The 13,148-nt window shown below is 49.0% G+C and overlaps 1 protein-coding gene across 1 annotated transcript; it reads left to right on the top strand.

The window, feature by feature from the left end:
* The first annotated feature begins 2,939 nt into the window (after positions 1-2,939).
* Positions 2,940-6,084, top strand: LOC125588329 (meiosis-specific protein ASY2-like). Its single transcript, XM_048759625.1, has 5 exons — positions 2,940-3,737; positions 3,792-3,888; positions 3,962-4,096; positions 4,181-5,079; positions 5,164-6,084. The coding sequence occupies exons 1-5, from the start codon at positions 2,940-2,942 to the stop codon at positions 6,082-6,084; spliced, it is 2,850 nt and encodes a 949-aa protein (XP_048615582.1).
* Positions 6,085-13,148: the final 7,064 nt, after the last annotated feature.

The following is a 13,148-nucleotide window of genomic DNA, read 5'->3' as shown; positions in this document are numbered from 1 at the left end:
TAAAAATCCATTTTTGAATATATGTATTATTTTTTAATCAATTTTTGATATAAATCAAATTTAAATTATTATTTTGATTTGAAATATGTGTATAAATTTTAAATTTTGTGTTATGGTTAGTTTAGAAAAGAAAAAGTTTTAGGCAATTAGATTGATCCGTTTTCGTATATTTTAAATCTGAGCCAGATAGATAGTTTCTTATAATATGATGGACTTTTAATTTTTCTTAATAACATAAGCCCATTATTTTTTTTCTTAATACTACTATCCTTGTTTCCAAACAAAATTAATTTTTTAAAAGACTACAATTCATGTTTCCAAACACTTCAAATTTTTTTAATTGTCCTATTCAAGTCTCCAAACACTCCAATTTTGTACTTGAGTTTTAATAAGATAGATATTGGAACATTACATGTGTGTTAACAATGTGTTATCTCTACTATCTTCAGTTTGGTGCTTGTACGTATTCTAAGATCTCCTATTTTAATGAAATCGGTGTATTTTGAAGTGTCTTGTAGATCAACTTAGCTGATAGTCTCCTGCAGATAGTGACAGTAGTTTCTTTGAATCTTGAATGTTCTGTTTTTGTGTCATGCTCTTAACCCTCAGTGTTCATTATAAGCGGTGTTAGAATCTCCTTAATTTGGTGCTTGTGTGTATTAATAAGGTCTCTTATTTTTTTTGAAATTGGTATATTTTGGAGTCTGGTAGACTAACGTAGGTGAGAGACTCTAGGAGATTGTTGCAGTATTTTCTGTTTTGTGTTATCCTCCTAACCCTCACTGGTCAGTTTAAATGGTGTTAGTAATTTCTTTAGTTTGGTGTTTGTTTGTATTAATAAGGTCTCATATTTTTTTGAAATGGATATATTTTAGAGTCTATTATTGTTGAAAATTATGGTAAGTAGTTTCCTTGAATGTTGAATGTTTATCTTTTGTGTTGTAAACACTTCAGTGATTATTCTAAACACTGTGGTCGTAGTTATATTGAATCTTTAGTGTTTATGTTGGGAAGTGCTATGCTCCTAACATGTGAAATGACAACCTTCATAATTATGCCTTTAATGCAAAAATTGTTAGTAATATAGCAAAAAACTGGAAATTGTTCTTCTCCTGATTCATTCTCATCTTGGCGTTTGATATGTTTTTTTGTTTTTTTTTTTTGGTAATCCAGGGTTTCCCGCTTCGCGGGTCATTCCCTGGGCCCGGTCAGGCAGCGGGCCGGCTTCACCCGGGAGGGTATGTCCTGAGCCCGAAGGTCCAATATCCGCTTCGTGACATGGATGAGCAGTTCGCCTCCAGCTGGCGTCGAACCCGGAAGCATGACAATTGGCCCTCAAGGCTCTAACCAGTAGAGCTGACTCATCCCGTCGCGTTTGATATGTTCTGTTACTTCTCTGTTGGAAACGTTAACATGAGAAACTAATGTTGATTACCTGAGTGAAAACATAAAAGCAAAATCTATATACTAAACAAGGAAGAATGCACAATAAAACCTCTCGAATACCAAACACCGAAACTAAGAGAGTGATTGATATCGATCAATCAGAAGACACTTGCACTTCGAGAGTTATCGCAGGGCGTTCGATCTTCAGCTTCTTTCTCTTTCCCCAGCTGCAAAGAAGCCAAAAAAAAAACACAAGTTAATTCAACAGAATGGAAAAGCTTGGAACACAAGGTAAGGCTTTTGTTTACATCTTACCCCAGCTGCAAGGAAGTGTCGGAATGGTGATCCTCTTTGTCATTCTCATCTGATTGTTTGATCGGAAAACGGTAATAAATAAGATGTGAGTTTAAACAAAGACGTCTTATTAATGGTCGGAGAAAAAACGTTCGGTCGGTTACAAGGGAAAAGAAGAGAGTGCGACAGAAAGGAAGCCGGTGGCTCGATGAGCTACCGGAAAAGTACAATTAACGGCGAGATGAAGCAAAGGTGAAAACCCTAATCTAGCCGCCAAGTGTTAGTCAGTGATTTCGGATCATTTTCTCGTTGTCTCCCCTTTCCCTTATATAGACGTCCTGATACCTCGTCCTTGACCTAATTTACGCCATCTTGGTGGGCCTCCTCTGCTGGGCCGAGAAGCCCGTAGGCGTCCGAGCAGCCGCTGAGCCGAACGTACTTCAGTCGATGATGATCAACTAAAAGTACTCAAGAGTCAAGCCGAGAGACCTGACTCTTTAGCCGACCGATCGAGCCGTCGCTCTTCCTAATCCGGGCCAGGCCTTCCTATTCCTCGGGCCTTGTGGGATGGTCAAATACATCCTCTACAGTAAGTCCCCCCCCCAGTCCATTAGTGAGCGAAGTGCTTTCCAGCTCGTGATGGATTCTAAGGTTTGAAGGTTTGAGGGAATAGGAGGCCTGTCGGAAGGTTGGAGCGGTTGGTCGATGAGTCGCACAGCGTCGTTCTCTCGGAAGCGAGCAGTAGAGGCTTTTATCTCTTCTTTTGGTCGTCGTATCGCAGGAAGGGTTCTGGAATATTTCCACTCAAGGCCGATTAGTCGCGGATATTCAGATCCCGACTGACATATCTAGATTAACCGTTGGTTTATTCTAATTTTAAGATGACCGACATCCGATTTAGACGAGAAGCCGAACCGTCTCGAGGGTCCGCTGGACATTTGGGAGAGTTTCAATGCCCATTTAGGCTTAATGACGACACCTCGAATTCCCCCCTCCTTTTTTTTTAAATGTACCGAGAAGTCGAAACGTCGCGAGGGTCCGCTGGATTTTTAGGGAGAATTTCGAGGCCCACCTAGGCCCGAATAGACCTAATAATGATGCCTCGAGTTTCCCCCTTCTCTTTTCCTTATAAATACGCCGATCCCCTCTCATTTCTTCAAGTTTTCTCCGCGATCAAAGGTACTTTCTCCCTCTCCTTCTTTTATCTCTCTAAGTTTTATAGTCTTCACTCGACGCGTTCTTCGCCGCCTTGTTCTATCATGTCGTCGGCTCAAGGGTTATCGAGGCAGCAAAAAGGGAAATCGGTTGCGGCGGCATCAGCTCCGGCAAGGAGTTCTGGTGGAGGTTGTATCGGGGGTCTCGAGTCGACTCATCACGAGGCGATGATGGACACGGTTGATTTGTCTCGCTCCCAGAGACTTTTGGTCGCAGATGCCACATGGCTTGCGAGGGAAGGGAACGAGAAATTCGTCGTGAGGGACGCGACGGAATGTGCGAGAGACGGGCAGAGCGGGGCGGTGCCCGTTGATTCGATTACCTTGAGAGCTCGCGTAGTGGAGGGCGATCCTTCAGAAGACGACGACTCTGAAGCCGAGTTGTTTCCGACGACCTTCTATCCCGAAGGGATTTTCGAAGAGCTTCCACGACTACATCCCGACTTATTGCGCCCTGCTTACGTGGCTGGTCAAGATTGGGACGGTGTGGAGGAGACTAAGTCAACACTGAGAAGCGTGAAGAGGGTTCTTCGGGCCCAGAACGCCACAGGCGTGACTTTCCTCATTCCTAGGAAGGAGCAAAGACCTTGGTCTCCTCCGATCGGGTACCAAACAGTTTACGAATCTTTTTTCCAGGACGACACTCGCTGTTGGTTCCCCATCCCGCGACTGATCGCCGCGTACGCTAGGCGGCGAGATCTCGCGATTAGTCAGTTACTGAACGGCTCGCTGCGACTAGCCGTCACTCTATCAGTTATGGCGGAGGAGATCGACATGCCGATGAGCGTCAGGTCGTTCGAGGAGATGACCTCGATAACTGATATGAAGGACGGAACCTTCTCGGTAAAGATGTGACCGAACTGCAACGTGTGCGCCGGTCATCCAAACAAAACGCAGAATTGGCAGCGCTCCTACTTCTTCATTAAGTCCGACGACTCGGCTTTCGAGGAGCCTCCTCGAGAGGACTATCGGGTCCTATGGAACCGTTCTTGTGGTAGAATATCTTATCGCGAGCTACGTCTGATTTTGTTGATCTTAACGAAATTTTCTTTTTGTTGTGCTCGCAGTTGGCCATCCCACTTCTCCAGTCTATCCTGAGGGTTTCCTAAAGAGCGTTCGAGCCGTTGCTTTGCTTCGGATCTACCGTTGGTCCGAGATTACCGTCGAGAAGATTCGCGAGCTTAAGGATCGGATCGCTCGAAGTGCATTCTCTCGCCGTTTCTAGTTATTCTTTCGATCGCAAAGTTTATTTATCGCATCCTGACCTTTCTGCCTTATGTTTTCAGGATTGTGGAGATCTAACCTTCCGACCGTTCTTCCTATTCGCACCAAGCGACTAGATATCTTCCCGAAGAACATCCAGAAGCAAGTTTCTGAAGCAAAGAGGTTGGGAACTCTTCCCGATTTGAGCGCGATGTTAGCCGCCCAGCTGGGACTGGCTAGCGAGGAAGGACCCTCAGCGACGGTTCCTCGCACTGGTGAGGTTCCCCCTTCTGGCGCTAGAAGCGCGGGGAAGGGTAAGAAAAAGAAGAGGGGCGGCTCGGGAGTCGAGGGGAGCGCCGAGGAGGCGAGCGACGTTCCTCCTTCTGGCGAACCCCAGAAGAAAAAGAAGAAGAAGAAGAAGAGGACGAAGAGGCCTGTTGACGAGCAGTCGGAGAATCCCGAGGAGCCGACTGAGATTGAGGAGGGTGATGTTCAAGAAGAAGAACTTCAACCCGAAGAGGAGGTTTCTGAGGCTGAAATCTCAAGAGAACGGGACGACGCGGCGGAAGCTGGTGAAGGGGAGGAATCTGAAATTCCTCTTAACGTCGCCCGTCCGGATGGTTCTGAAGATGACAGCGGGGAGTCACCGCTTTTGATCAGGAGACGCAACGACGAGGTCGGCGATGAGGGGCGATCTCCTATTCTGGCGTCTTCTCGCGAGGGAACTCCGGTTCCCATTGGGGCAGGGGTCGCTCAGATCGGCACTTCTTCTCGCGGCTCCGCTATCTTGAGGAGGGTGCCCGGAGTCAACTATCCAGACAAGGTTTCGTTTCACTACGAGGGACCGGCCCCTCTAGTGTACGTCCCCGAGGCCTGTGGAGAGTTCCTTCGCCAATTAAGGGGGAGGGCGAAACCTTTGCCCGCTGTGAAGGACCTCATTTTTGGGGGTGAATACGAGGAAGCCGCGAGGGCCAAGCTGCTGGTAAATGACTCGGCCCCTTCTTCGTTTTTTTTTTGCTTCGTCCTTTAACTTTTTCTTACAATTTTCATCTCCTCGTTTGTTTAGGGGGATAGTGCGACGAACGTCATGATTGATAAGTACGACACTGCCCTGAAGGGAGCTTTGGGCGAACTCGAGCTGGCTAAAAAGGAGCACGTGGCGAAAGAGGAAGCTTCTGCTCGCCAGCTGAATGCATCGAAGGCTGACGTCGAGAGGCTTAACGGGATGGTTGCTCGCATCATCGCTCGGAGAGATGAGCTCAAAGCCGAGTTGGAGGTATCTCGGGGAGTCGTTTGTGAGCTCGAGCGGAAGAACGCCGAACTTGAGGGCGAGAAGGTTTCGCTCGCTGAGTCTCATGAAAGAGAGATGAGGCGCCTCAGAGATTCCAGGATCCTGGAAGTGACGAGGGAAAGAGGAAGAGTCGAGGCCGAGGCCGAGAGGGCCGCAAAAGCTAATCGTCGCTTCGCTAGGATTCGCTCCCGAGAAGAGCGACGAGGTCCCTATGAGGAGGCCCGGTTGCTTCATAGCCAAGCCTTCGGAACCAGGAAATGCCTCGAGGCTTTGAGGAGGGCTGGGAGCGACATCTCGCAAGCTACTATCGAGATATTTGCCGAGCAAGAGAAGATATACGAGGAGGAAGCCGAGAAGCTTAGGGTGGGCGAGATACCCGAGGAAGATCTCACACTTTCTCCTCTCGTATTGGACTCTCAGTTTGTGGATGCTCGAATCTTGGCGAGTCTCGATCCATATGGGTCCAACGCCGGCTTGATCGATCCAGAGACTGCAGCGAGTCTTCACGTTCCGCCTACTCATCCGACTGAAGAACGGCGCGAAGACCCAGCGCCTCTTCTTGAAGGTCCTTTGGCTGATCCAGAGGTCGTCCCGAGACCAGACGAAGCGCATGTTTCTCCGGCTGCTCGTGAGTCGAGCGTCAGGGCTTCGGAGCTCTCCGTCCTCAACGATCACGAGAGTGATCGGGAAGCTTAGTTTTTTTTTTTGTTGTTGTTTCTTTTGAGTCTCGTAGGACTTGTGTTGTTGCCTTTAGATTTTTGCCTTTCGAGGCTTCTACTTTGTTGTTTTTCCTCTGTTTTGTTCCAACTCATCCAATTGTATTAACTGTTTTCCTTTAATTGTATTTGTCTATCAAATGCATGATTACTCAAGATTCGAAGTGAATGTTTGCTTGGTATAAACGTTGTTCGAGATATTGAATCGTCGTAGTGTTTAGCTCGTCATGACTTTGTCTCGGTCGATTTCTTTGACTCGCGATCGTTCGTCATTTGAGTTTGGTTGTTAATTATGAGTTTTCGACGTTGACGGTTCCAACTCGACCCTAACGTAATTTTCAAGCGTTCGGTGGGCCAAATCTTACTTAGCAAATTACAAGGTGAGTTGGAGTCATTATCTCGGCCGTGTTGGTATAAATTGCAACACGGTCGACTCCCGTGAACACATGTCTGATCAGGACATATCCAACGTAGGATGCGAGTACCAATACGCTTGTTCGAGAAGCCGGGGCATGCTCGTGTCGGCATCGCTTAAGTGATCGTCTGCTTCGGAGATCGATTCCTCGGGAGGAGTTTTTTTTTTTTTTTTTTTTTTTTTGGCTGGACCCCTTTTTCTTTTGGGCTGCCTACGTATCCCTTTGTGGGAATCAAGCCATTCGTAGTTCTTAGATTGCGAGTAAAAGTGGCTTTTGAGGCGCATTTACTCGGTTTTTTTTTTTTTTTTTTTTTTTTTTAAAGAAACCGAGTAAAAGTGGCCTTAGTGGCGCATTTACTCGGTAAAGTGTTCGTCTTGACTAAGGATGGAAGAGGCAGAGGTGTTTGAAGTTCCAAGCTCTCGGTACTGCTTCGCCTGTTGAAGTCTCGAGGCGGTATACTCCTGGTTTGATGACTTCGACTATCTTGTATGGTCCTTCCCAGTTGGCTCCAAGCTTGCCGGCTTTCCACTCCTTAGTATTTTTGACGACCTTTCTTAAAACAAGATTGCCCATTTCGAGGGGACGCGACTTAACCTTTTGGTTGTAGTAGCTCTCGATTTGATGCTGGTAATTTTGGATACGGAGTAGTGCTTGGTCGCGCTTTTCCTCGATGTCGTCGAGTGCGTCGAGCAGCATGTCACGGTTGAGTTCGACGTTTTGTGGCATTCGTGATCGGCGCAAACTCGTCACATTCACTTCTGCGGGAGCCATTGCCTCGACACCGTAGGCCATTGAGAAGGGCGTAGCCTTCGTCGCTCCGCGAGGACCACAGGACACCATCTAATTCATCCGCCCAGCAACCCTTCTTTAAGTCGAGTCGTTTCTTCAGACCGCCGATGATGGTCTTGTTCGTCGAATCAGCTTGGCAGTTACTCTGTGGGTTTCTCGGGGTCGACATGTTGAGTCGAATGCGCCATCTGTCGCAGAATCCCTTCAAATGATGCGAGATGAATTGTGAACCGTTGTCTGTGATGATCTCGTATGGGAGGCCGTGTCGGCAGATTATGTTCTTCCAGACGAAGTTTTGCACCTCCTTTTCGGTGATGCTGGCATAGGCTTCGGCTTCGACCCACTTGGTGAAGTAGTCTGTGAGGATCAGGATGAACTTCTTTTGGCGAGATGCCGGCATTGGACCGATGATGTCCATTCCCCATCGCATGAATGGGTATGGGGCAGTTAGGGTATGAAGGAACTGCGTTGGGCTGTGTAAGGTGGGAGCATGACGCTGGCATTTGTCACACTTGCGCACGTATCTCTCGCAGTCGGCGTTCATGGTTGGCCAGTAGAATCCGAGATTCGTCACTTTTAGTGCAAGAGCTCGTCCGCCCGAGTGATTGTCTGCTGCTCCTTCATGTGTTTCGACCATGACTAGTCTCGTTTCTTCGCCGGAGATACATTTGAGTAGCACCTTCGTCGCAGTCCATCGGTGTAGTTCCCCGTCCATGACAATGTAGTGTGCACTACGTCGCTTCAGTCGCCGCGCGTTCCATTTCTCGGTGGGCAATAAACCTTCAGCGAGATAATCGATGAGTTCCTTGCGCCAATCTGTTGGCTGATCATCCTACGAAGGAGGTTCTGCTTCGTCGATGTTCATCGCTTCGCTAATCGCTGCTGCGATTGCAGTCTGTTCCGCCTTCATGTCGATGCTCGGTTTCTCGATTTTATGGATTGGGATTGTCCTCTTGACTTGATCGTGTAGCGTGCTTCCTAGAGCAGCGAGGGTGTCGGCGCAGACATTTTCTCCGCGAGGAACCTTCGTGAGTTCGAAGAACACGAAGTCTCGCGTGAGGTCTTGGAAGAGTTTGAGGTAGGCGTCCATCCTTTCGTTGCGGACGTCGTAATCACCGAGGTACTGGCTTACAACAAGTTGAGAGTCGCAGTAAGCGCTGATTCTTTTGGCCTTTACTGCCTTGGCGAGACGGAGCCCTGCGATGAGGGACTCGTACTCAGCTTCGTTGTTTGACGCCGCAAAACCAAAACTGAATGACTGCTAGATGAGTTCTCCTGTTGGTGATTGCAGTTGCACTCCCGCCTCCGACCCTTTACTCGTGGATGAACCGTCGACGTGGAGGATCCAGTTTAAACTTGGTAGGATGAGGTCTTGCTCCAGCTCTGGTGTTAACTCGATCAAGAAGTCTGCAAGGACCTGTGACTTTGCTGCTGTGCGATTCTTGTACACGATGTCATGTTCGCTCAGCTCCATCACCCATTTAGTCAACCGTCCTGACTGGTTGGTATTCTGCATAATCGTTCGGAGTGGTTGGTTGGAGAGCACTTCAATCGTGTGCGACTGAAAGTAGGGTCGCAGTTTCCTGGCCGAGGTGACGACAGCTAAGGCCATCTTTTCGAGTGTTGGGTATCTCGTCTCCGGCTCGGTCATTCTTTTACTTGTGTAAAAGATTGGTTTCTGTTCTCCCCGATCTTCTCGAATGAGCACGCTGCTGACAGCGGAGGATGTGACGGCTATGTAGAGAGACAATGTGTCGCCGGCTTCTGGCTTTGATAGTACTGGGGGGGGGGGGGTTGTGAGGTAGTGCTTGAGTTGATTGAACGCCTCTTCGCACTTTTCGTCCCAGACGAACCTCTTGTTGCCTCTTAGTAGTTCGTAGAAGGGAAGACACTTATCGGTTGATCGCGAGATGAACTTGTTGAGAGCTGCTATGCGTCCGGTTAGTCGCTGTACTTCGCGGTTGGTCTTTGGGCTTGGAAGATCGAGGATTGCCGAGATCTGCTTGGGGTTAGCCTCGATTCCTTGTTGAGTGACAATGTAGCCGAGGAATTCTCCCGAAGTGACACCGAAGGTACTCTTGGCTGGGTTGAGCTTCATCCCGTAGTCATTCAAGATCTTGAAGCAGTCGCGTAAGTTGTTTAGGTGATCGTCGGCCTTGAGCGATTTGACTAACATGTCGTCGATGTACACTTCCATGGTGTTGCCTAGCTGATCGGCGAACATTCGGTTGACGAGTCGCTGATAAGTCGCGCCGGCATTCTTTAGCCCGAAGGGCATCACCTTGTAGCAGTAGGTCCCTCTGTCGGTGATGAATACCGTCTTCTCGCGATCGTCGGGATGCATCAAGATCTGGTTGTATCCCGAGAAAGCGTCCATGAAGGTTAGGAGTTCGTTACCAGCAGTTGATTCGACGAGACGATCGCTATGAGGGAGTGGGTAACTGTCCTTTGGGCACGCCTTGTTGAGGTCCGTGAAGTCGACGCATATGCGCCATTTGCCATTTTTCTTTTTGACGACAACCGGGTTAGCCAACCATACGGGGTATCGGACTTCGGTTATGAAACCCGCGTCGAGGAGCCTGTCGACTTCTTCGTTTACGGCTTTAGATCGTTCTGGACCGAGTTTTTGTCTCTTCTGTCAGATGAGTTTGAACGTCGGATCGACGTGCAGTTCATGAGAGGTAACTGCGGGGTCGATCCCCTTCATGTCGGAAGTCTTCCAGGCGAACGTCGAGGCGTTGTCCTTGATGAAAGAGATGATCCTTGAATATACGTCGTCGGACAGGTAGACGCCAACTCGGATGATTTTCGTCGGGTCGGATTCATCAATTGCGACTTCACGAACTTCCTTCTTCTGAGGGTACATCTTGTTGAGTGGTTTACTGACGGAGTTGACAAGGGAAGCTTGTTACTGCATCTTTACAGTTGCGATCAGTAGTTCTCTTGCGGCTTGTTGATCTCCCCGAATCGTCTGAGTTTTGCCGTCTTTTCCGGGAAATTTGATGCATTGATGATAAGTCAAAGGGACAGCTTTCATGGAATGCAACCATGGTGTTCCGAGTATGGCATTATAGGGTGCTTTGGCGCGGATGACGGAGAACTTGACGGTGCGGGTTATACCACCTGCGTAATTGTCCCGATCATTTGCTCCGAGGCTCCGTTGAAGCCGGTGAGCGTGCGAGAGGAAGGCTTCATATCCCTTAAATCAACTCCCATTTTGTCGAGTGTGTCGCGAAAGATGAGATCGACTGAGCTGCCGATTTCAATAAGGACTTTTGCGACCAGACATTCGCCGATGTCAAGGTCGACGAGGAGAGGATCGTTATGTGGCATGTGGACGCCCTTGGTGTCTAGTGCCGAAAAAGTGATCTGGTGATCATTTTCGACTGGAGAAGGCCACTTCTGAGAGGTGGTTGCTTGACGTTTGTAATCTTTCACGGCTCGAACCGAGTCACCGCAAGGTGGTGATACGCCCATTATGACACTAATGTGCGGGGCTCGGGTAGCTCGCATTGATTCGAGTTGCTTCCTCAAATCGTCAGTTGTGTTCTCGAATGTAGGAATTTCTGCGGGCTGTTTCTTTTTTGACTCAAGACGTCGTCGCAGATCGGACCCTTTCGAATGGTTGAGTTGGATTCGCAGATCGTCGGCCTTCGAATTGAGCTGGTCACGAAGGTCGCCAGTTTGACCGACTCTCCGAGCGTTTCATTTTGAGATGGTCGCACGGAAGTCGGTGGTTCCTGTGTTTTCGTTCGTGGCGCTTTTTCGCTTCAATAAAATGCGCAGGTCTTTATCTTCTTTCGAGGGAGCGAGAGACTGCTTATCCTTGCTGTCCAATTTATCGCGCATATCTGGTTGCACTGTCGGGACGTCGTCATCAGAGGAGTCGCAAGGGCGAGAGAGTATGACTTCCACTCGTCGCCGGCGACGCGGGTGTTCGTCTTCTGATGAATCATTGGCGGGGCCAACGTTGTTGACGGGAGTGCGCTCAGGGCTTGCTCTTTCCTCGCTCGGGGCCGTGTTCTTTTGAGACTTCTGTGCCTTGTTCTCCTTGTTCTTACTCCAGCTTTTAGTGTTTTTCGGTGTCGTAGGAGAAGTGGGCATTTGGATTGTCCCATTAGTGATCCCGTCGAAAAACTGCCCGATGAGGACCTTGCATTCCTTCGTGTCGTGGGAATCCCTTTTGTGGTAGAGGCACCATTTTTTTGGCTCCTCGGAGTTTGAACTCGCTGGTTCGGTTGGGGTTGATTGCTTCGGAGCGGAGTCTCGATCCCAGTGGTTCCAGCCTTTCTCTCGCGTGACGGCTGCTGATTTTGGAGATTCCTCATCATCGACCGAGCTAACGTAGCCTCGCTTCTGAGTGGTATTTCCATCGGAGGAGTGCAGGCGAGGCTCGGGGCGGGTGTCGTTTGTTCAGGAGGATCGCTGTCTCACTGCTGCTTCTTTTGCGAACTTTGCTCTGGTGTCATCTTCCATGCGGATAAAGTTGTGCGAGCGAGCGATGGCGTCGGAGACAGATTTTGTCGGATATCGGTAAAGATCCTGGCGTAATGTGGAGTCGACGTGCAAGGTGTTCATCAAAGATTCGACGGCGATATGGTAGGGAATATCAATCTTCGAGACAATAGCTTTGAATTTCTCCATGAAGTCGCGGAGACTTTGGTCGCTGGCGTGAGTGAGGTTCCACAAATCTGACACGGTCGCTTCCTGGTTGGTGAACATGATATAGTTCTTAAGGAAAGCCGTCGAGAGGTCGTGGAAACAGTCGACGGAGTTCTCTCTGAGGCCGGTGAACCAAGTAAGGGCCGGTCCTTCTAGGGTTTCGACGAAGAGTTGGCAAAAGCCGGTGTCTTTGTCTTCGTCGGTCAGGTTTGCGCGTCGCATCGCTATGTTGAAAGACGTGACGTGAGTAGAAGGGTCAGAGAGACCTTTGAAGGTTGGAAGACGGAGTTTCTCCATCTTCTGTAGCCGCACGCCGGTAACCTTTTGCGTGAAGGGTGTACGAAGAGATTCCGCGAGTACATGCTCGATTTGGGGCGCGGACGTCGTCACCTGGCGGATCTTCGAATTGATATCGAGGACCGACTGTTTCAACGCGGCTAGTTCGCTTGCGGTGTGAGTGTTGCTGTCGTTACCGGTGCTTTGGTTATCGTTATCCCGCGTAGGTGCCAAGTCGGTGGTTCGTTCTGTGGCGAACAGGTGTCGACGATACTGCGCCGTTGAAGCTTCGGCGTTTGCAGCGAGAGGAGCAAGGATTTTTGCTATCGCCGTGATTTGGTCAACTGCCGCCTTCTGCGCCGCTTCTTGTAGGGCGAAGCGTGCCAGGATAGTTTCCATATATGCAGGATAGGGAAGTGGAGTTACTGGTGTAGGCGTAGGTGTCACCTCTGGAGCCGGTGTCACCTCGAGAGCTTCGCGCTCCTCGCCTGACGAAGAACTGTCATTGCTAACGACCATAGTTCTGACGTTACTTTGCTAGTTGCCCCACGGTGGGCGCCAACTGTTTGATCGGAAAACGGTAATAAATAAGATGTGGGTTTAAACAAAGACGTCTTATTAATGGTCGAAGAAAAAACGTTCGGTCGGTTACAAGGGAAAAGAAGAGAGTGCGACAGAAAGGAAGCCGGTGGCTCAATGAGCTACCGGAAAAGTACAATTAACGGCGAGATGAAGCAAAGGTGAAAACCCTAATCTAGCCGCCAAGTGTTAGTCAGTGATTTCGGATCCTTTTCTCGTTGTCTCCCCTTTCCCTTATATAGACGTCCTGATACCTCGTCCTTGACCTAATTTACGCCATCTTGGTGGGCCTCCTCTGCTGGGCCGAGAAGCCCGTAGGCGT

This window comes from Brassica napus, chromosome C6, assembly GCF_020379485.1.
Source record: "Brassica napus cultivar Da-Ae chromosome C6, Da-Ae, whole genome shotgun sequence".
Classification (NCBI taxonomy): Eukaryota; Viridiplantae; Streptophyta; class Magnoliopsida; order Brassicales; family Brassicaceae; genus Brassica; species Brassica napus.
The sequence above is the reverse complement of the archived record's forward strand: the minus strand, read 5'-3'. Positions and strand labels throughout refer to the sequence as shown.